Source organism: Juglans microcarpa x Juglans regia, chromosome 6S (assembly GCF_004785595.1).
Source record: "Juglans microcarpa x Juglans regia isolate MS1-56 chromosome 6S, Jm3101_v1.0, whole genome shotgun sequence".
NCBI lineage: Eukaryota > Viridiplantae > Streptophyta > Magnoliopsida > Fagales > Juglandaceae > Juglans > Juglans microcarpa x Juglans regia.
The window spans coordinates 14,623,297-14,646,305 of record NC_054605.1 but is presented as its reverse complement, the minus strand read 5'-3'; the positions used below and the strand labels follow the sequence as shown (position 1 = coordinate 14,646,305).

At 36.9% G+C, this 23,009-nt stretch overlaps 3 protein-coding genes across 3 annotated transcripts; 2 read left to right on the top strand and 1 right to left on the bottom strand.

The window, feature by feature from the left end:
- The first annotated feature begins 1,586 nt into the window (after positions 1 to 1,586).
- On the top strand, positions 1,587 to 6,764 carry LOC121237018. Its single transcript, XM_041133569.1, has 5 exons — positions 1,587 to 2,319; positions 3,086 to 3,184; positions 3,623 to 3,667; positions 5,244 to 5,381; positions 6,173 to 6,764. Exons 1-5 carry the CDS (start codon positions 1,936 to 1,938, stop codon positions 6,521 to 6,523), a joined length of 1,017 nt encoding a protein of 338 aa, XP_040989503.1. The 5' UTR covers positions 1,587 to 1,935; the 3' UTR covers positions 6,524 to 6,764.
- An 848-nt stretch (positions 6,765 to 7,612) lies between these two features.
- Positions 7,613 to 12,456, top strand: LOC121237016 (phospho-2-dehydro-3-deoxyheptonate aldolase 2, chloroplastic-like). Its single transcript, XM_041133567.1, has 5 exons — positions 7,613 to 8,223; positions 10,280 to 10,557; positions 10,897 to 11,173; positions 11,712 to 11,957; positions 12,058 to 12,456. The coding sequence occupies exons 1-5, from the start codon at positions 7,738 to 7,740 to the stop codon at positions 12,322 to 12,324; spliced, it is 1,554 nt and encodes a 517-aa protein (XP_040989501.1). The 5' UTR covers positions 7,613 to 7,737; the 3' UTR covers positions 12,325 to 12,456.
- Positions 12,457 to 12,829: 373 nt separating this feature from the next.
- Positions 12,830 to 15,877, bottom strand: LOC121237017 (light-harvesting complex-like protein 3 isotype 1, chloroplastic). Its single transcript, XM_041133568.1, has 3 exons — positions 15,306 to 15,877; positions 13,333 to 13,470; positions 12,830 to 13,228 (listed from the first exon to the last, which is right to left on the bottom strand). Exons 1-3 carry the CDS (start codon positions 15,724 to 15,726, stop codon positions 12,981 to 12,983), a joined length of 807 nt encoding a protein of 268 aa, XP_040989502.1. The 5' UTR covers positions 15,727 to 15,877; the 3' UTR covers positions 12,830 to 12,980.
- Between the last annotated feature and the right edge of the window lie 7,132 nt (positions 15,878 to 23,009).

Below are 23,009 nucleotides of genomic sequence, written 5' to 3'. Positions count from 1 at the left end.
ATTTGGTGTATGTACTCCCTCCTTTCCTTTCTACATATGTGCTTGGTGGTCGCACGGCCTATTTATTTGTATGAACAAGATTGACAACATTAGAGAGATGCTGACCTGGGGTCATGCCCACTGTGTGCGAGTGGGAGATATTAGATGGAGGGGCGCCCACGTGGGGCTGACCCCTCCTGCTGGTAACGCATGGCTTTAAGCCATGCGTTACTTGTAACGTATGTAACGCATGGCTTAAAGCCATGCGTTACTGCCATTACACAAGGCAATTGAAGGCTGGCCTTTAAGGCCAGCCGTGCATAGGAGGACTATATATAGTCCTCCTCAATTGTGTTTTTTGCACCCATCTAAAAAAAAAATAGACTAAAGACTCTCTTTCTTTTTGTTCTCTCTTGATAAAATACTTAGGCTGTGGATTTGTAAGTGTTACTCTAGTTCCATACTACGTAGTACACTTTCACCACTAAGAGGAAACGCTTGGAGTTTATCAATCTGAAAAAACTTGTGGATCAATTCTTTAAGCTGAGCTTGAGGTACTTTTCCGCTGTGCATTCTAACAAAAAAGAATACGAAAAAAAAATCTATTTTCAATCTCTCTCTCTCTATGGGTGATTTTTCTCCCAACTAAAAACCAAAGATCCCATCTTCTCCTCCAAGAGGGGGATGGAGCTTTGACTCTCACTCTCTCCTCTCGTCAATTGCTTTTCAATTTTTATTTTGTGTGTGTGTTTTTCTCGATTTTTATTGTGTTTTTTGTCCATAACAAAGAGAAACGCCGATTTATTGCTTTCTAGCCCTCCACAACCACCACGCGTCCCACCATAGGATTCCCCTACTGCCGATCCTTTAGACGACCGAATTAGAATATCGAACGAAGTGGAGCGTGAGATCCACACACCATCGCACCTGGAAGTACTTATTGCCGCCACGTGTGACATTTTCAGGGCCAGCAATCTCGGATCCTTCAATCCGACTAACCTCCACTTTCCTAGAGTGGTGTGTGGGCTTCACACGCTTCCACAGTCCCTGATATTCATCCTCTGGTGATTCGATGCATCTCTTGTTTGCTACTTTTCTATGTTTCCGCTTCTTCTTACCAAGAATCGTATGAAAGAGGTAGTGAAAATCTCATGCAGCCAATCCAGACTAGCGAAATGCAGCACAACTCACTTCATTGTGACTCCCAGTCAGAGGATTATAGTCCGTTTATCGGACTGTATCAAAATCTCTTCAAGTGGCTTCCCCTTGTGAGAAATAGGTGGAGATCAAATCACCTACCTCAAATCCTTCTTATTCTTATTCTTCTTCTTATTTTTTATTTATTTTTTATTTCTTATGTTATATTTGTTGGCTTGAGATAAATGTTGAGATCTTTTACCCGTTGACTATTGTATCATGTAACTATTAAAGATATCTATGATATATTTGCTTAGAAAAAAAATAGAATTATTATTTTCAAATGTGAAATTTTAAATTTTACACAATCCTCTGTATTTAAAATATAATTATAAAATTTATTTATTTATTTATAATTAATACAATACATAGAATACATGACACAAAAAAAAAAAAAAAAAAAAAGAAATTCCTACGAGTTGGTAGTAGGTACGGCTGCCGCGATCCCGGCAGGAAAGGGGTTGACAAATAAACCAGAAGTAATTGTGGACCGTGTAGTTCTTTGCCTCACAATTATGGCTCTATGCAATCGTTGACTCCCTCACCTGCTCTACTCTCCACGATCAAAGTCTCTCTTCTTCTTCGCCTTTCAAAGATAACCTAAAGAGCTTCACAACACTGTTATATTCACAAACCCTACCTATCCTATTTTCAAAATTCAACTTCGTCCAGATCTCGACTCCCAATTCTCTCCCCCACAATCCAGAGACCACCCCACCAAATCCCTTTCTGAGGTTTCTTTTCTGCCCCAAATCTCAAATGGGTCGCAAGCAAAATGGCCCAGAAGCCACCCACTACACCTCTCTGATCCTCTTCTTGGTGGGTCTGATTTCCTGTGCTCTGGTCTACGCAGTCCTCTCTGTGGTGTTCAGACCCTCCCCTATTTCAGAGATTGATTCCTTGGTATCGCTTGAAGAGAGTGGTGGCGAGGTGGAAGGAGAGAATGGAGGATGTTGTAGGGGAATTGAGCATTTGGAGCTTTGGGGGAACGCTGTGAAGTGGGGCTCGGAGTTCAAATTCAATTCATCTGAAGAGTGTTGCAAGGCTTGTAAGGCCATGTGTAGTGGCAGCGATGGACCATGCTTATGTGATTCCTGGGTCTTTTGTGGGAGTCGGGATGCTTGTGGGCCACAATTCGGTGAGGTGAGTTTAAATTTGTTGCTTGATATGTTTTTGTCATTGATCTGGAATTGGTTTAACCTGTTTGGATGTTTCGGGATGCTGAATCGAATATTATGATGGATTTTTTTTTTTGTTTGAATTTTTGTAATGGTGAACCAGTTTGATCCGAAGTGGCGTGTCGGGTGTGAACTGTGAAGCGATTGGAATAATTGACAATATATTCAAATTGGGTATTATAGGTCAAACGGCTACTGTTACGCGTAAAATGTGTTTCATATATTCAGAGCTTTTATAGAATCGTATATTGAATTGATTTGAAAGGTGTAATCTTTGGAGATGGTTATTCATAATTATGCAATTTGCTGAATAAGTTCCAGTATGTGAAAGACTTCATTACATCAACTTTTTTTGATAAGGAAGAAGTAAGTTTCATTGATATGAATGAAAATAGGCATAACCCATGTACACAGGGAGTATACAGAAGAAAACGCTTAAATTTTCCATTTGATAAGTTTAAAGACTTCATCTACACAACTTACTCCATTGATATTCCTAAATTAGTTGGACTTTAACCTCTTAAAGCACTTTGCAAATAATATTCTTTTTTTTTTCTTGAGATGCTTGGTAGCGGACAGCTAGGGAATAATTTCAGACGTTTATCATTTGTGTATATTTGACCGAGTATTTCTATTTTCTCATGCCGTGGTTCATAAAAGTTTACTTAAAAATATGCTCTGTTTCTGGACTACATGAGTAAACTTTAGTTCGTTCACCTCTTTTTCTTCAGTGCTGGTTGAAAAAACAAAAGGACACCTTGGCCCCAGCACGGCAAAATGAGGGGCAAACAATTAGTTGGACTTCTGGCCTCATCTTTGGGAAAGGAGAGGTATTTAATTTGCACATTTTTGGTTGATGTTGGCCATTTTTCTATTTTGAAATCTCAAGGTTCTTATCATTTTCATGATATTTCATATCTATGCCATTCAAATATTTTTTTGTTCTTCTCTGTTTTTAGATGCTGAATGTGCATCAATTGATGGTGTGATTAGCATATGCCATGCGCTAGCATATCCCTTCCACTGAGGGGCACCCCCTCCAGACGCAACATAGGCATGCTGGCCTGGGTTGAGGGAGAGGGGAAGTGTCCTCTCCTGAACCTGAGTTTTGGCTTGGGCTGGTCCCTTTACCCAACCCGGGTGCAAAGAGTGGGACACCCTCGTCTCCCCTGGACCTAGGTCATGACTCATGACCGGGGTTGCCCTCGGTGGGGGTGGATGTGAGATATTAACTTTCCCTATCATTTAAATATAAGTTCTTTTTGTAGGGAATTGTTGGCTTGGAAACGGAATATGGCACTCTTCATATAAAAGTAAGTGGTCATGCTTTTGATGTTGAGCAATAAGATGCTGTAAATACTGAGATTTTTCTGTTCAAGAATTTACTTTGCAAACCGCTTCTCCATGGTCTTAAACCCATGGTTATGAGTATTTTTTTATCCTTTAATAATGGTTATGGGGTTTATCGGAGGTACTTGAGTCTTTTTTTAGGGGTAGGTTGGGGCATATTTTGTCAATCTGCATAGGAAATTTATCATCTACATCTGACTATTATGCCCAAGTACTAGTATATTTTCTTTTTTTGATAAGTAAGAAAGAAACTTTATTAATGAGAATAGGCAGAGCCCAAATACACGGGACATATCCAAGAGCAACACCTATGCGTGATTGTCTAAAGATACATGGAAATCATGAATGCTCATGTCATCGAAGTGTATTACCATCGACCAATGGAATAAAGTACTAAGAAACTCCTTCCATTTCTCTCCATCCATATGCACCATCAAAGATAATTCGGGGACATCTTCCACATAGCTGTAATTTGAGAATTAGATTGGATGCCTCTCCAACTTGCTAGCAGATCGATCACCCTTCTTGGCATCACCAAGTAACCCCACTCTCACAAAGATATCATGCCATAAGCTCAATGACCATTTCACAATGCAATAATAAGTGGTCAACGGACTCCCCACTTTTTTTGCACATACAACACCAGTCCATCACAATGACTTGGCATCCCCGACTACAAAGCGTGTACCGAGAGAAAGTTTCCCATCCTCTTCTTATCTGCTTCCAAAGCCCCACCTCATGTGCTTCACTCACCTCGTTCAAGCACCATCCTCCCAAATGCCCACCAGATTTTACTTCTATAACAGCCCTCCACAAAGCCCCCCTCTATTCTTGGTATCTTCACAACCATTTAGCCAATAAGGCCTACCAATAGATTCCGAATCCCTAACCCTCCTTCACGTGTTGAAGTACAAACCGTTGCCCAATTCACCAAGTGAAATTTGAACTCTTCGTCCATTCCACCCCTGTTGTGATTTCTACGCTCCATTTTCTCCAGCACATTGTCCCATATGGACTTTGACTTGAATGAAGCTCCCAATGGAAGACCGAGGTATTTTAATGGCAAGGATGAAACTTTGCACCCGAGAAAGAATGCCAAGCTCGACACATTTGGGACATTTCCAACTGGAACTAGTTCTGATTTGTCTAGATTCATTTTCAATCCCAAAGCCACTTCAAAGCAATGTAAAAGAGCCTTTAGGGCTTGAAGATGATCGTGGTTGAGTCCATAGAAAATAACAGGATCACCTGCAAATAAGAGGTGGGATAACTCGAGTGTGGGAAAACTAGTATATCTTTTCCAAAGATGTTTGGTTCTGACATTTATGTGTGTGTGAGCGTGCATGCACATATACATACACATGCATATGACCCCTGTTATTTAGCATCTTGCTTACTGTTAGTGGGCACTTTCTTCATTTCCTGAAGAAAATATCAGACTTTTGGTCTTATTTCACATATGTTTTTGTTTTGTATATCTGGTTTTATGCAGCATACTAATAAATCCAGTTCTTAACGACAATACTTCATTTGGTGCAGCTTTTCCCCGACTGTGCCCCTTATTCTGTGGCTTATATTCTAGAGTTGCTGACATCACGCCATTGTGCGGGTTGCCAGTTTTATCGAGCAGAGGGCCGGGGTCAATCTTGGGATTCAGAAGGAAATCACATAGAAAATGTAAGGCTTCTCCAATTTACTTTTTTCTTTGACTGTGGACCACTTTGTGGTTAGCAATTTGCAGCTCTGATCAGTAGTTTCATTGATGTTGCTTCTATGTTTGTGGGAAGATGTTCTATATGGGATGTGTAATGGCTTCTGTAGGGCTTTAAGGATTTGATTGCCATTTAGTCTTGAGTATTCTTCATTTCCTGTTTTCACTTTTAGGGCTTGTTTGTTTTCAGATATGAGATGAGATGAGATGAGATGAGATTAAAGTTAAAAAGTTGAATAAAATATTGTTAGAATATATTTTTTAATATTATTTTTATTTTGGGATTTGAAAAAGTTGAATTGTTTATTTTATTTTGTGTGGGGATTTGAGAAAGTTATAATAATGAAGTGAGATGAGATGAGATGAGATGAGATGAGATGTTTTCTGAAAACAAACGAGGCCTAAAGTTTAAAAGTTTTGGTACCACTGATGCAATTTATGTCTTCTCACGAGTTTTGGCCAATTTGGAGGTGCATCACTTTTTGGTTCTTTTGGATCCACATTAGCTTCTAGACGAACCAAAGGGATGAAGTTTGGTGCACATCTATATATACATGCTTGCATGTACTTGTGTTTGTACCTCTGCATATTCTCCTGTGCCTTTGCTTCTGTAAGTTTGTCACTCTCGTGACATCGCTGCGGGTTAAACACTCTGTTGGTTAGATCTGATTTAATGTGCATTTTGAATGTTCTAAGACTATCCTTTCAATATTTCCAGCGTAAAATAGTTATGAGTATGGTTTTGTGAATTTCTCAGGCTCCTTTTGGCCCTCCATTTGCACTGATTCAAGGAACACTAGAACCCCAAGGATCTACATTTGAGAAGATTCCAACAGAAGTTTGTCCAACCATAAGAAGGGGTTCGGTTGCATGGATTGGTTCCGGCCCTGAGTTCTTCGTAAGCCTTGCAAACCACCAAGAGTGGAAAAATGCATACACCGTGTTTGGTTCTGTTCTTCCAGAAGACATGGAAATGGCTGAGAAAATTGCTCGGCTTCCCACCAGACCGGATGTTTGGAACAATGTCAACGTGTCCGTCTTGGAAACACCCGTGTCTTTGCAGCTTCGAAGAATCAAGACAAGTAATGGAGATCTTACACGAAAGTAAAATCAGGTTGAAGCAGGACATAGACGTTTGCAAATTTGAGGTTTTTCTTTTTCTCTGTTGCTTTCTTATATATAGGACGTACGATTTGTTTCTGCATCTTTTGCTCTGAGTAATAACATAGTCTCCTGGCCTAGTGGTATTTTCCCGCACATCAGGGGAAGTTCTGTATCCAAACTTTGTAACAATATGTACATTTATCTGAAGGAATACAAATTGAAAGACTATCAAAATTTTCATTCAAGTTCGTTGTGAATGCAGTTGTAAATCCTTTCTGCTTGCCTGTGAAAAATCAGTGCCACAACAGATTTTTTTTTTTTTTAAATAAGAAGACTTTCATTAAAATTATCATTGAAATTATTACTCAAACCATTACATTTTGTTGATCAATTATGAAACGATACCTTGGCAAGATTATATTCTCACCATATCTGCTATAGGGAGCAAAGTTTATGGGCAGTTTTATTCTCAACAAATTTCCTTCATCCTCATACTCCTGATCCCCACCGCACATTCCCTCTCCGGAGCCTATTCTCACATCTTCATCATGCTCCTCCGCTCCCTCAACCCTGCCTCTCTGTGTTTGCCTTTTGACCACCACCACGCAAAGGTCTCTGGCTTCGCCAAGGCCGAGCAGTTCATGAAGTGCCTCGAACCTCCATCTCTGGTCCAATAAGTTTCCCCACCTAAGATTTTGTTTGCAACTTTTTTTTGGAATGAGTAAAGAAACAAACAAAACATGTGGACTGGAATCTAACAAATAGAATTTGATTAATTGTTACATAGAATTGCTCCTAATATTGTTTCAAAATTAAACATGAGAAAAGAAAAAGAAGAAGTGGTCAACAAGTTAACAAAATTTGGCACACACATCCCAGTGGTAAATGGAGAGATTCATGCATATATACGTGCATCGAAAAATTCTAGATATAAATCTCATACTCTGCACGCTTACTTAAAAACATGTCATTTTATTTTTTATCCTATTTTACTTATAAATATGTCTAGAATATTTTAAAATAAAAAAATAAAATGACATATTTTTAAGTAGGTGTGCAGAGTGTGAAGCTTATGAGTTTATGGGTGGCATAGCTCTGCATGTACCATATGTTGAAGATTTCCCATTATCCTCTAAACGACGACGTCCGCCTCACGTTTTCCTCTATTTTAGTGGGTGATAACATCTCTGACTCTGATCTCTCTTGCACGGAGAAGAGATGGCTCTCACTATCAATGGCAAAGTTAATCTCACGGCTCCAACCCCACGCCTCTCCCGTACCGCCGCCGCCACCTTCCTCACCACCCTCCACGTCACCAACCCAAAACACATTCCCTCCTCTGTCTCTTCCTCCTCCTCCTCCTCGGTTACCGACAGTGATTATACTTCCGGTCCTTTGAACTGGGCTCCGCACTCGTGGAAGTCCAAGAAGGCCCTGCAGCTCCCGGACTACCCGGACCTGGACGAGCTCGGGACGGTCCTCCAGACCCTCGAGTCCTTCCCTCCCATTGTCTTCGCCGGCGAGGCCCGCAAGCTTGAGGACCGGCTCGCCCAGGCCGCAATGGGCGATGCCTTTCTGCTTCAAGGTGGCGATTGTGCCGAGAGCTTCAAGGAGTTCAATGGCACTAACATTAGGGACACTTTCCGCGTCTTGCTTCAAATGGGTATCGTCCTCACCTATGGTGCCCAAATCCCCGTCATTAAGGTTCACTCTCTCTCTCTCTCTCTCTCTCTCTCTCTCTCCGTGATATAAGTATTGGGTATTTGCGTGTTTTCGTGAATTGAGTTTTCCTTTCTATGATTTGGCTGTCGCTTTAAGATACTTCGAAATTCGGCGTCTTTGGGCTGCATTTGTTGTCTATTGAGGACTTCTAGATGCTTCACCTATTTCTGAATTTTCCGTTTGTATTTTAGCTTCAAGCCTTCAACTTTGGCGGTCTGTTTGGTTTTATTTTTATAAGACATGATCTGCCGGCTACTGCTGCGCTTTTCAGTTTAACTTTTTGTCTCGTATGGATGTGGCTGTCTCAGCAGGTTCTGGCCACTAATTATAACATTGTTCTAACTTCTTTCATGGATATTTGATTTTTCTTAATCACTTAAACAATTGGTAGTTAGTCTCCTTCATGTTAACTGGCGCCTTATTCCAGATATGAGAACGTATGGTTGCTTTCTAATGCTTTTATTCTCTATCAATTTAAAACTTTATAGCTGCAAATGATGAATGACTACAACTACTCCCTTCCAGATGCTTATTCACAAAAAAACAAATATGTTTTTTGGTTTCTTAAAAGCTTTACAGGAAAATAAGTGGAACGTTGGAATCTTGAAATACCTTTAAAAAAAAGTTGGAATCTTGAAATGGACTGGCTGCTTCATAAGTCACACCGTGCTGATGAAGCTTAATTTTAAGGTTGGCTTGCATGAGTGCTTCAGGGTTATAGAAAGTATTTTTTAGTGTACGATAAGGTTAAGGTGGATTTGGGCTCCGGGATTCTCGACATTGAAATAGTATGACACTGGAAAGCACAGGTTGTAAATCATTAAGTACTGAAATACCCACTGGTCTGCCAAACCCATATGAGATCCACTTCTAAAGGGGCGGATAAAACGTGAATAAACCCTAAAGAGAATACATCATATCTATTATTTTATTTTATGAGTAAAATCATATCTATTATTTTATTATTAGTAAGAACTTCCTAGATTGAATGTCAGACACTGCTTCTTTAATCTCTTCTTTGAAAAAAGGGGCTGGAACATTTAATTATCCATACTCTCTCTAGCACCACCTTTGATTCCCATTTGAGAGGAGTTGGCTTAAGGAATGGATGTTCAAGATGAAAATATGGTGTTACCAATACAGACCAATTTCTAGGGGGCATTGGACTAGGGGAATTTCCCCTTGAATTACCTGAGGTGCAGTTGTGGGAAACTCCTTGCCGAGAGCCTGTGCACCCTCGTGGTTAGTCGAGACTTCATTCCTGGACACTCGGTGCCAAATCAAAATAATAATAAAAATATATGAAGTTACCAGTACAGAGGACCAAGTACTAAAGATAAATTCCTATATCAAGAAACGATATGTACTTTTTGGTCCATGCTCTAATGGCCGCAGCTTGACTCTTGTGATTTTACATTGTGGCCATGTTTCAATATGATGCGAACTCCTAATTACAAAAATACAGAGTTGCCAGAAACTCACTTCTTTAGAGCAAGTCAGGACTTTCTTCTTCATCTGCTTTCTCTCTTGACCTATCTTAAATTTTTGTGGAAACTCACTCATTTATATAGGTTTCTTTATGACAACAGCATATCTTAGGCTTCATATGGTCCTTTCACATCTGGTTGATTTTCATATTCATTTTAAGTAGTCTTTACTGTAATTTTTGCTTGCATAATTTTTTCGTGAATTCTTTTTAAGGTGCATTTCCCGCCACTGTCTGCCATATCATCTTCCCTTGACTGTCTCTCAAACTGGTAATATGGTTTCTTATATGCAATGACCCATCCTTTACTTGATTGTATTAAGTCAATTTTTAGTTCTACAATTTTCTTGAATTATCTTAGGTGTTTGCAATTGTTGCATGTGTAGTTAACTAACCTAGATATGTGATTGTGCAACTAAAATCCTGACTGAAAACTGTTGCATTTTGTTTTGTGGTTAGAGTTAAAATGGCACATGCAAATCCTTGTGTGCCAAATACTCATGCGTAAAACTACGAGAGTATATCTGCCTTATTTTGTTTAGGTTATGACAGGTAGGAAGGATGGCAGGGCAATTTGCTAAACCTAGGTCAGAACCTTTTGAGATTAAAGATGGTGTAAAGCTCCCTAGTTATCGGGGAGACAATATCAATGGCGATGCCTTTGATGAGAAATCTAGAACACCTGATCCACAAAGGTTGATCAGAGCGTACCTCCAATCTGTCGGCACACTGAATCTTCTCAGAGCATTTGCCACGGGAGGGTACGCTGCCATGCAGAGAGTCTCACAGTGGAATCTTGATTTTGTGATACACAGTGAGCAGGGAGACAGGTATTTTGAATATATATGCCTACACTTTATGCAATTTTCTAGGTGTGCTTTTAGCTGGGAAATTTCACTTTTAGCAGTGGGTTAGTTCCACTCCCATATATTTGTTCTATACAGCACCATCTTCCTCAATTATTCCCGACTTATTTATTCTGATCATATTAGTCAATAACCCTTTGTTTCACCAAATGAAAGTGGAGGCTTGTTATTTTGGGGTACCAGATTCTCTATCAGCAAGCAGTTGCGTGAAACCTATAATTTCATAAATAGTTTCATTATTTAGATGTATACAGGCGAGTATCTTCTTGTAATTACTACTGACCCTTACCTGGTTGAGGGAAGGTACATGGAACTTGCACAAAGAGCAGATGAAGCTCTGGGGTTCATGGCTGCTGCTGGTGTTACTGTAAATCATCCCATAATGAACACAATTGAGTTTTGGACATCTCATGAGTGCCTTCATTTACCTTATGAGCAAGCCTTGACTAGGGTGGATTCAACAAGTGGGTGCTACTATGACTGTTCTGCACACATGCTTTGGGTAGGTGAGAGGACTCGGCAATTGGATGGGGCTCACGTTGAATTTCTCCGGGGTGTATCCAACCCTCTTGGCATAAAGGTAAATGGTAGATGTGCTCTTGAAATTTATGGGGACATCCTTAAATTATATAGATATCATTTTGATGAAAATGCTGCTGTGAAGATATTGTAGCATAATTTAAATGATGCTCTCTTTCTTTGCCAAGAAAATAGAGGATTTTACTTTCGCTTAGTTTGGTTTTTGCTCATCTGGTTGGCCTTTGAGTAGAGAACAAGGGAAATGGTCAGATTGAAGCATAAGTTGCTCCAATCTAAGATTATAAACAGTGCTAAATGAACATGTGTGCCATCTGTAATTTAAGGAGACAATGGTCTCCTGCTCGTTTTGTGGTACTAGTGGGTATTCTTTCAATTGTCATTATGTGCAACTGTGTTTTCATTCATCCTTTTCAAGTCATAAGGTGGGCACGGTTGCTTTCCCTTTAGTGGAGCTCCAGATTTATGTACATTGAAGTTCAGATAAGATTTTCTTTAATTTTGGAAATGAGAATGTTTTGAGATGAATATTTTCTACATTTTCTCCTCTTGGATGTTGAGGTCTGGAGTTAGTCATGCAGGTGAGTGACAAGATGGATCCAAAGGAGCTTGTGAAATTGTGTGAACTTCTCAATCCTCACAACAAACCTGGAAGATTGACGGTAATAGCTCGAATGGGAGCAGATAACATGAGGGTTAAGCTCCCCCATCTGATCAGAGCCATGCGCCAGGCTGGGCTTATTGTAACGTGGGTTAGTGACCCCATGCATGGGAACACAATAAAAGCTCCTTCTGGTCTCAAGACACGGCCATTTGATGCAATCAGAGTAAAAACTCAAAACAATGGCAAAATTTCCAATCTTTTGTCACTTTATGCATTTTGCTTATGGTAATGGTACTGATAGGAGGTCTTCTCTTTTGTCTCAGGCGGAGTTGCGGGCTTTCTTCGATGTTCATGAACAAGAAGGGAGCTATCCTGGGGGAGTTCATTTGGAGATGACTGGGCAGAATGTAACAGAGTGTGTCGGAGGGTCGAAAACAGTGACTTTTGAGGACTTAAGCTCCCGCTATCACACACACTGTGACCCCAGGCTGAATGCGTCACAGTCACTCGAGCTGGCATTTGCCATTGCCGAGAGGTTGAGGAAGAAAAGGTTAAAATCTGATCTGGACTTCCAAAGAGGGCAAAGATGATATTGGTCCCATGTTGTCAGATGTTTTTAGTTTGGTTTTTGTACGCATGGAGGGTCTCAAAGATTTAAATTTTGGTAGTTTTTTATGTGAACAAAGATCTTTCTAGCTCTAATAAAATAATATGCTTAAATGTGGATCCTTTAGCTTGATCAATCATGCTATTCCTAATTAGATGGGGCATGTAAGGAACACATTGAAGATGATCTAATGAGCGGTTCAAAGAAATTAAATATCAACTTAAAGTTTCTTTATTCAATAAGATCATCTTCATTTCACTTGAATAAGATAGCATATATTTAATGTAACAAAACAGATATTTTGGTCATTTTACATCATGTTGACGAATTAAATAACCAAAGTAATTGTATTTCATGTTTTACAAATGATACCATCATTTCTCTTGAAATGATGAAGGGTCACATCGAATAAGATTAAAATAAGAAGGAAACTTGTTCAGAGAAATTCAGCAAATAGAAGGAACTTTCAACCACAAATGCACAAGAACTAGCAAAATAAGATTAAAATACAATTACTGACAGGAATTGAAATCATCATTCTCCACTATAACAGAGTAAATAACATGACACAATGCAAAATAAGATGCTCATGAGAATTTATCTTTTAGGGGGCAGACTCATGAAGAGCAATTTAACTACTCAATTCTTGGAACTGCCAGGCGTCTCGTCCTGCCAGGTTGCTTGCCATTGCTTGTCATAAAAGGTCGTCTCTTCCACCAATTTCTTTAGGTTTTCTATATCCTCGTTCTTCCGGATCACCAGAACTCCAGTAACCGCTATAAACAACAGAGTTTTACAAAAGAAGTTGCTCATTTGGTCAACCAAACCTACCCCAGTCAAGCTATCAACCAGATAAGCCATGAAGAAGCCTATCATTGCAGCACGGCCTGCATAAAAATCATGAAATAGCATGGATGGATTAGAATGAGTCAGCAGTGCTTTTTCTCTGATCTAAATTTCATTAAAGGGGGAACAAATGAAATGAACAAACCATTAAGTAGTTCTGCTTCAGGTAGGTGGAACCTTCTTATCCATGCCCACCAAGGTATGATGCTTGTGTCAAAAATTATAGGGTCATCATTACTGGATGATTCTGGGTTATTTTCTAGCCATTTCCTCCTCTTAGCCTCTGCAAATGATTATTCAAGGAGGTCCATTAGAAATCAAGTAATCCAAAGAATCGGGATGAATAATGAAAAAATCATCAAGTAATCCTAACTGAATACCATCTTCACCTCATCCCATCCTCTCTTCTCCATGAAGAGAGAGGAAAAAAGATTGCAAGCATCCAAGTTTTTAACCAAATTATAAGGAAAGCACAAATTAAAACCCCCCCACTGCCTCAAAAAGTTCAAAAAAAAAAAAAAAAATGTTCCCCTTCCCCAATAAAATAACCTTCAACCCTCAAAATACAAACAAAAACCACAAAGTCCCTATCCCACCCCTTAGAAGGTCCTAAAAAAATTCTTCCCCCCCCCCCCCCCCCCCCCCCCCCCCCCCCACCCCCCAAAAAAAAAGAAAAAAATTAAAATGAAAAAAAAAAAAAAAACAAGGTTCCTCCAAAAACCCATGGTCCACACTCACTGTAAGAGTCCCCGAAACAGAATCACCTTGAGGTCCAGAACACAAAATGAAAGAAAAGCATAACTGCCAATTGATATCACTTCCTATTACTCTACAGAAACATGAAGAGTCGACAATGTCCACAAAGGTGAAGTGCGAATTTGGAAAGCCTCATGTACAGCAAGAAACTTAGGGGAGAATCTTTCTTCTAGACTCCACTTGCTGTGTAGTCTTGTCAACTTTGGCAAATTGGATTAGGCCGATGCATTTCTTCTAAAGCAAGGCATCAAAATGGCCTGAAATTACAGAAATCAATCTCTTCATGAAATGAAAATCTAGGCTATTTTCACTGAAGAAAGTCTTCACAAAATAACCTTAGGCCACGGAGGTAATGTAATTGGGATAATTGGCCATGTTAGCCAGATACAGATTCAAACCAAGCGATCGTTTGCCCAAATATTTGGAAACGATTAGAACCGTGTTTTTCAATTTTCCTCACATAGAGCTCATGATCGCCTTCCCAAGCATCACAAATACAAACACTTTTTAATTTTAAATCTTCAACTTTTTTATTTAATCGTTACCTAATCATTACAACTTTCCTAAACTTCAAAACAAAATACAAAAAAAAAAAAAAACAAACTTTTTTAAAATTCCAAAACAAAAATTATATTAAAAAATTATATTATAACAATATTTTAACTTTATAATATTTTTATTCAACTTTCTCTCTCTCATTTCTCAGAATCCAATAAAACATCTTTAAGTCAAACCATTTCACTACTATTCACAGATTTCTCATCTCATCTCATCTCTCCAAACGAGCCATTAATGTGATGGGAACTTGTTGTTTATAGGGCTTGTTCAGTCATCGTGAAAGCTTTCATCAAAGATCACGAAAATTTCTGGAATCTAGTAGCTAACAACACAAAAAAGTACTACCGATTATTGTAAAAGACACCTAGAGAAAATTATGATAATAATAAAAGAGATTATGACAAGATAGGAATTGTGACATGCGGGAAACAATGCCTGAAGTTCTTACTAGCCATCTCGCTGGAACACTGCCCATTTTTTTTCTGAATTTTCAGTCCGTTCCTCCTCATTGCCAAGCACAACGATCAATGAGAACAGAGGCCTCTTAAAAAAGAGAGAATTCACAATCGATGACTGAAATTTTTGAAATTATAATTCTTAAGTTGCTTGTTTTAGGTCTCAGTAGAAGATGAACAAAAATCCCACTTCCAAGTTAAATTCACGCCTAAGCAAATCTCACTCCCAAGTCAAATTAACGACGAAGCAAAACTCGAACTCAGATTCAAAATCAACGAACTTCTAGATAACAAAGCAAACGAAAAGAAATTCCTTTGAACCCAAATTGACACAAACCCAAAACCTCACCGGCATCAATAACCGCATCCCAGTCAGTCTTTCCATCTTTCTCAAACTGCTTCAAGTCCCAAGTCCCTCCAATCCATCTGGTGTCCCCAAACTTACTCACGACCGCAACTTCTCCTGCTTCCGCTGCCCCCAAATACCCATTGGTTCCAGCAGAGCTCTCATCCTTCTCAGCCACCGGCTGGGGAGGTTCCGGGACCTTCTGGTCTGCTTTTGGTTCTACTGCAGTGGCAGCTGAGGCGGAAGCTCCAACCTCATTATCGGCCGAGGCCCTGACGGTGGAGAGGAGGAAGACAGGGTTCTTGAGTGGACTGAGAGAGAGGTGGGGTTTGAGGGTGATGTGGGGTTTGGAATTGGGAGTTATAGAGCGAGAGAGGGATGGAGGGCGGGTCGGAGGAGAAAACAAGGCCATGGAAATGGACATGGTTTGGTTGGGAGGGAGAGTAGTGGGTGTGCTCAGAACATTCGGTGCGTCTTTTGGGCTCTATCCTCTCCACTGAGCCTCATAAACGGCCGAATTGGTGCCTGGTGGTTAGTAGTTGGCGTTACAGCTCTGACAATTAAGATGATAGACAGTAACCTTAGACTCGTTAGTTATAACTCACATTTATATAATTATTACAATTTTTTTAAATTTTTAAATAAAAATTATATTATAATAATATTTTATTTAATTAAATTCTACTGCGAGTGATCTAACTTCTTTTTCTCTCACCTTTCGATGCACCAGAGTAAACTTATTTTTCCTCATGTTTTATTTTATTTTATTGGGTAAGATATAGTTAATATAATTTAACAGTTCAAATGGGAAATAGTGAAAAAAAGTTAAAATAAATTGGAAAATAGAGTTTTGACTGTTTCGATCCCATAATGTTTTAAATAAGGAATGAGAAAGAGGTTATGATCATAGGAAATTTTGTTGGTCGAAGGATGATTCGTCGGACACTAGAATGTGTATTAGAATTGTCGGTCTGGAGACAATCAATGAGAGTCTCCAAAAAAAAAGTGACAGGATGGAAGACTTGAAGTGAATGATACAGGTGGGACATGCACGTCAACCACGACTAATGTAGTCCACACATTGATCAAAAGGCGTAGATGTTTGGTGGTATACATTGCCATGTAATTCAACAAAATGGTCATATCCCTTAAAACGCCTCTAGGTATATGAAAAGGATTTAATAGTGTTTTTGTTTGGCACTTTCTAATCCACTTATGTCCCTTTGTAATTGATTGTTATCGTAGTTATGTCCCTGAATGCTCTGTACAATATAAATAGTATTTTTTGGTCCAATTTTGCCATCTATTTTCTCAAATTTCCATCATTTTGTGTTTTTTTTTTTTTCCCTCTCACTGACTATGTAAAGTATATTTTTATAGTATTTCACTTATCTCTTTACAGCTTTCTTCTTATCCAAAGGTTGGTCGAAATCTATTTCCTCTCACTTTCTCACATTTCCAATATCTTTTACTCCCCACTTTCTCACACAAATTTCTGGGTTCTTCAGCGTTGAAATTTCTCTTCTTACCTGTGAATCTTGCCATTTCGTGGGTATGAGTTTTCTTCTTCTCTCTTCTCAGTTGAAACTCTTTGGATTTTTAGAAGTTGTTTTTAATTAAGTGTTGTTCTGAATCTGTTTTTAAATAGATTTTATTTAATGAATTGTTACTATTATATGCTTCTGCGAAGAGACTTTAGGATTTTTTTTTCTTCCAACCCGACGCTACGTATAAGAGGCATACGTGCCTTGCATGTAACCCCCATGCTAGTGTGTGTGTGTGTGTATATATATATATATATATATATATATATATAATATTTCTTTCATTCGACTAATTGTGTTACTCTAAATCTCTGTTTCGTGCTTGCTCCACTATTAAACATTTTGTTAGAACTCCCTCCAACATTTCTAACCGTGTTTGTAATTATTTGAATAATTTGAGATGCATTCAAATATCTTATTATTGGTGGTATCAAGATGTTTTCATGTCCAGAGTAATGCTTAGAAACGATAGTCATAAGCCTTATTGGAAAGAAAAATTTATTGATGGTTTGCCTTATTTATTTACTCACAAAGTTAAGGATGAACTTACTGATATCTCGGAACTCCTTAATTATGATGATTACACTTATGGTGACATCATCAGTACAATTAAGAAGCTTGTATTAGTATATATAATGATAAAAAAATACTTCATCAACAGATGAAAAATAGTAAGAAAACCAAATATGAAATGAGAAATTTTTGTAAACAATTTGGCCTTCCTCCTATTGCTCCATCTAAACAAAAACAGAAATATTCTAGTAAATATTCCAAACCTCACGGTGAAAAAATGAGAAAAAATCGTGATGATTTTTACAAAAAGTCTTTCAATAACAAAAAATCTTTTAGCAAGAAAAAGAGTTTTCAAGCCCATTCAAAAGGGATATGTTTCAATTGTGGTAAATCTGGGCATTTTACTGATAAATGTACCAAGAAGCCCAATAAATTCAAAAACAAGCTTAACCAATTAAATATTAATGCATATGGTTAAGAAGATATGTTTCATCTCCTAGAAACAAAATATTCTTCATCAGCTGATATCAATGAATTCAATTTTAATGATTTTGACTATCACTCAAAAATTGAATCATCTGATTCTCCCAATATTAAGTTTGGTCGTAATGATTATTGTTGCAAATCTTTGAGTAAAACAATCAATGTTCTAACCCAATCTGAAGAATAAGAAAATCTTTTGTTAAATTTGATTTCCCAAATTACAAATCATAAACTTAAAGAAGAATATCTTCACAAGCTTAAGAAGACGATGGTTCGTCAAGAACCTGAAACTTCTAAACAAAAAATCAGTTTTCAAGAAATTTTGGGAAGATTTGAAAAGAAAAAATCCAAATATATTTCTACTAATGATTTGCAATGTGAAGTTGGTTTTATTAAAAAAAGAAATTATTGAACTTAAAGTTGAGATCAATAATCTCAAATATGAAAAGTCATTATTTTAAACAAGAATTATTGTGTTTAAAAATTGATAAACAATTTGATCAAGAAATTCCTTTTGATAATGAGCAAATGAATGATTCTGATTCCACTAAAAAAGAAGAGGAATCTTCTGATAATTAGATCTATTTAATTCATCATACTATTCCTCATAAATGGTTTTCTAAAGTTACTATTCTTGTTTGTCACGAATTTTAATTTTCTATTATTGTTATGATTGACTACGGATTGGATATCAATTGTATCCAAGAAGTAATAATTCTTAGTAAGTATTATGAGAAATCTATTAAGAGATTATTCTCGACAAATGGGTCTCAGATGAAGATCAAGTATGAGTTTAATACTGTTCATGTTTGCTAAGATAATATTTGTTTTAAAATTCTTTGTGCTTGTTAAAAATATGATTGATAAGGTCATATTTGGAATTCTTTTTATTTCTTCTTTGTATCCCTTTCTTTCTGAAAAAGTGAAAATGATAGTATTACTACTGATTGTTTTAAACAGAAAGTCGAGTTTAAATTTGCTTTGAAATTTGAAATTGATACTGACAAAAGTCTGAAACTTTGCTTTCTCAAAAGCAAAACATTTGAATTTCCTATAACATGAAATCAAATTCAAAAAGATTTTAGAATAATTGTCTAACAAACTACTTCAGTAAAAAATTAGTGATTTTAACAAAAAATTGATTGATATTGTCTGCTCTGATCTTCCAAATTCATTTTGGCTTAGAAATAAACATGTTGTTTCTCTACTTTATATTAAAGATTTTTTTGAAAAGAACATTCCAACTAAAACTCGATCTATTCAAATGAATAGTGAGACTATAGAATTTTGAAAAAATAAATTCATGATTTGCTTGCTAAGAAAATTATTAGGCATAGTAAATTTCCCTAGTCTTGTGCTGCTCTTTATGTTCATAAAAATGCAGAGATTGAGAGAGGGACACCCCGCCTAGGGATTAACTATAAACCTTTGAATAAGGTCTTAGAGTGAATTAGGTATCCTATTCTCGATAAGAATGACTTAATTCATAAGCTATGTGATGCAGTTGTCTTCTCCAAATTTGACCTAAAATCAAGATTTTAGTAAATCTAAATTAGTGAGTCAGATAGATATAAGACTACCTTTACCACCCCATTTGGACACTACGAGTGGAATGTGATGTCATTTGGCCTAAAAAATGCCCATAGTGAATTCTAAAATATCATGAATGATATTTCAATTCATTCTCTCATTTTACCATTATTTACATTGATGATTTATTATATTTTCTAAGTCTATTGTTGAACACTAGAAACATTTGCATTCGTTTCTTGATATCATTAAACAAAATGGTTTTGATGTTTCTACTAAAAAAATTAAATTGTTTCAAACTAGTATTAGATTCCTTGGTTATGATATCTCTAAAAGCAATATTCGACCTATTAATTGGGCCATTGAATTTGTTGATAAATTTTTTGATGTTATTCTTGATAAAATCCAGTTGCAAAGATTTCTTGGTTCTCTCAATTATGTAGTAGAATTCTACAAGGATATGAGAAAATAATGTCGCCCACTCTTTTAGCGACTATATTTCAACCCTCTTCTTTGGTCTGAAATCTATACTAATCTTATTAAACAAATCAAGATACATGTCAAAATTCTTCCGTATTTTGGTATTCCTACTTCTAATTCTTTTAAAATTATTGAAATTGATACTTCCGACATTGGTTATGGTGGTATTCTGAAACGAACTGTTTCACTAGATTCATTTGAACAAATTGTTCCTTTTCACTCTGGAATTTGGAATAATGCACATGTTAATTATAATACTATTAAAAGGGAAATACTATCCATATTATTATGTATTTCTAAATTTCAAAGTGACTTACTAAATAAATTTTTTTTATTACGTATTGATTGTAAAAGTGCTAAATACGTTTTAGAAAAAGATGTTGAAAACATCTAAACATATTTTTGCTAAATGACAAGTTATTTTAAGTGTATTTGATTTTGATATTGAGTATATTGAAGGAACTGATAATTCTATTCCTGATTTTCTTATTCGTGAATTCCTACAGAAAACATAAGCAAAAAAGATAAGGGGAAGAAGATTGCCAACTCCTTCCCCCCAACTTTTGGCACCAGACTTGTTAAACATGAACCTACTACTCATTTGGACATAGCTAACATGTTTACCACACCTGTTAAACCTGTTTCATTTTCATCAGCCCTTAATACTCCTTATGATCCTTATACTAAACCCATTACTTCTGTTAAGCCTACCCAATATTACCTTGCTTTCAAATCTAATTATATTTAAAAAAAAAATTCTCAAAATATGTTCTACATAGAACCAAATAGGTTCATGTATAAAGATTCCTTCAAAATTGCTTCTGGATATTTTTCCCTTAGTTTTCATTGGATCCCTGAAAATCCTGCAAGAAACCTTCAGTATTACTCCAGTATTCTGCTCCAAACAGAATCCCTCATTATTAAACCTATCTATGATAAGACCGATAAAACCAAATTGATCTATCATAGTACTTACATCTAAATATTATTACTGAAGAAGATTGGTGAACTCAACCCTATACTTCGAAGAAGCTTCCCCATTTAGATGTTGTCTATTGTTACTTTGATTATACTGATGCCTGTTTTAAATTCGTATTGTTCCAAACCATAGAAATGACACATTCTTGGTTTTTGAATTTTGATAAAAAAAAAATTCAAGACTAATTTCCCCCTTTGGTTTCTAAGATGGTGGAATTAGTTTGGGCCTATTCCTGAAGTTTTTCAAGAAAAATTTCAAGAAGCTATTAAATGTTTCACTAATGCCATTACCTCCAAACTGGATCGTCACAGTTTAAAATTCTCATACTTCCTCCATTTTTGCAAAAGATACAAGATTCATTGGATTTTGAAATGGAATTATGATCGGAATGGTGATATATTGGTCCTTTATTGATTTTTCAAGTGGTGGGATAGATATCCACACATACAATATGTTATTGACAATGTTTCTAGAGACTTTTCCCATACTTCTCTAGATTTTAAAAGTATTGAGGAATTTCCTATTGTTAATCAACAATCAACATTGCCTAGATATCCACTTGTCCAAGCCACTACTACTAAATTGATAAAAGTTGATTCCTCTTCTACAATTGATAAATCAAACAAATCTTCCAAATCCAAAAAGAAGTATGTTCTTTGAGGGCCCAAAAAAAAAAAGATTTGATTTATTTGTTAAAGAAGTCCCTTCAAGAAGACAATGATAATTCTGATAAATCTGATAATGAGTCTGAGACATCATCTGAAGCTTCAGTCTTTGATCCATACAATAATATATTTGGATATGATTCAGAAGGCACCCCAAGACTATCTGATGATTGATCCTTTGGCACAAATTGACAACAAGTAATAGAAGGCTACGGTCCTTAAAAGATTGATTGGCCTCCCAACCGACAAGAAGCAATGGAAGGCTACTGTCCTCAAAAGACCGATTGGTCTCTTACTTTCTGCTAAAAGATTTCCATTTCTTTGCTTTCGACACAATAAGACAAATGACCCTCCCGTGATTTCGACTAAGATAGTCATCTGCAGCAAAAGAAGTTTGTTTCCAGTGGGCGAATAAATAGTAAAAAAGTCAATTTTACTATTCACATAATGTTCATTGTACTATTATCTACTGTTTAAATAATTGTAAAAGTGCCCCTTCATCTATAAAAGAGAACCCTAACTTTGGAGTGGAGCATCACTTATTTTCATCACTTACTTCATCAAATTACATCTCTTCCTCTCATTTGTAATGCTCGTCTTTGAGGTGAGATTTTTTCTAAAATGATTTTAGAAAAGGCGACTGGAATTACCGTTTGTTTTAAAACTTTTTACTTCCATACCCAGGGTGCAAGACTCTACGTTATAAAATAAAATATACTTTAGGAATAAAAGAGGTTTACAATAGAAAACATTAATATTACAATAAGGGCCTCTCATACAATTAAACTCTCATGCTTAGACTTTCGTGCTCTTCCCCATGGACCGTGTCCGTCCTGACGTGTACTGATCATTCAATTCTTGTGGGAGAGGGGCATACATAAAAACTAAAATGAGTCGATGACTTGTAAGCATTACTTCATACAATTAAAATATATTAACATAGGTTTTCATTCATGCATTCATCATTCCATACATACTATACGTACATGCATTCATTTGAAAACATCACTAGGCCGGATTTTTCCTTAAAAATAGACTTTCTTTTCGTAAAATATTTTTCCCGTCAGTGCTTTCATTTCTTAAAGAATATGATGCATTTATACATTCTTTCTTATCACTTTCTTTGGCCGGTACACACTGTTACACCCCATGTGTTGGGGTTAGTGGTCTTTTGGACCTGGACTCTGCCCGTGGCCATGGGTTGAGAATCCCTTTTCAGCCAGGGGGCAGCACTGGGGTGCATTACCAGTACTACTTACCTAGTATTGCAATCTGCCCAATCCTTTGGTACCTTTCCATTCATTCATATGGCCATTACGTATTTTCATATATTAAACATTCAGTCATTTCTTTCAGTTCAGTCCTCTCAGTCATTTCCTTTTTAGTCCTTTTCATTTAGCAGTTCATTCATGGAAAAACATCATTTAAAAGCAAGAGCTTAAACATCATCTTTCATGGCATCCATAAAATATCAGTTCATGGCATCCTTAAAACATCAGTTAATAGGGACGTT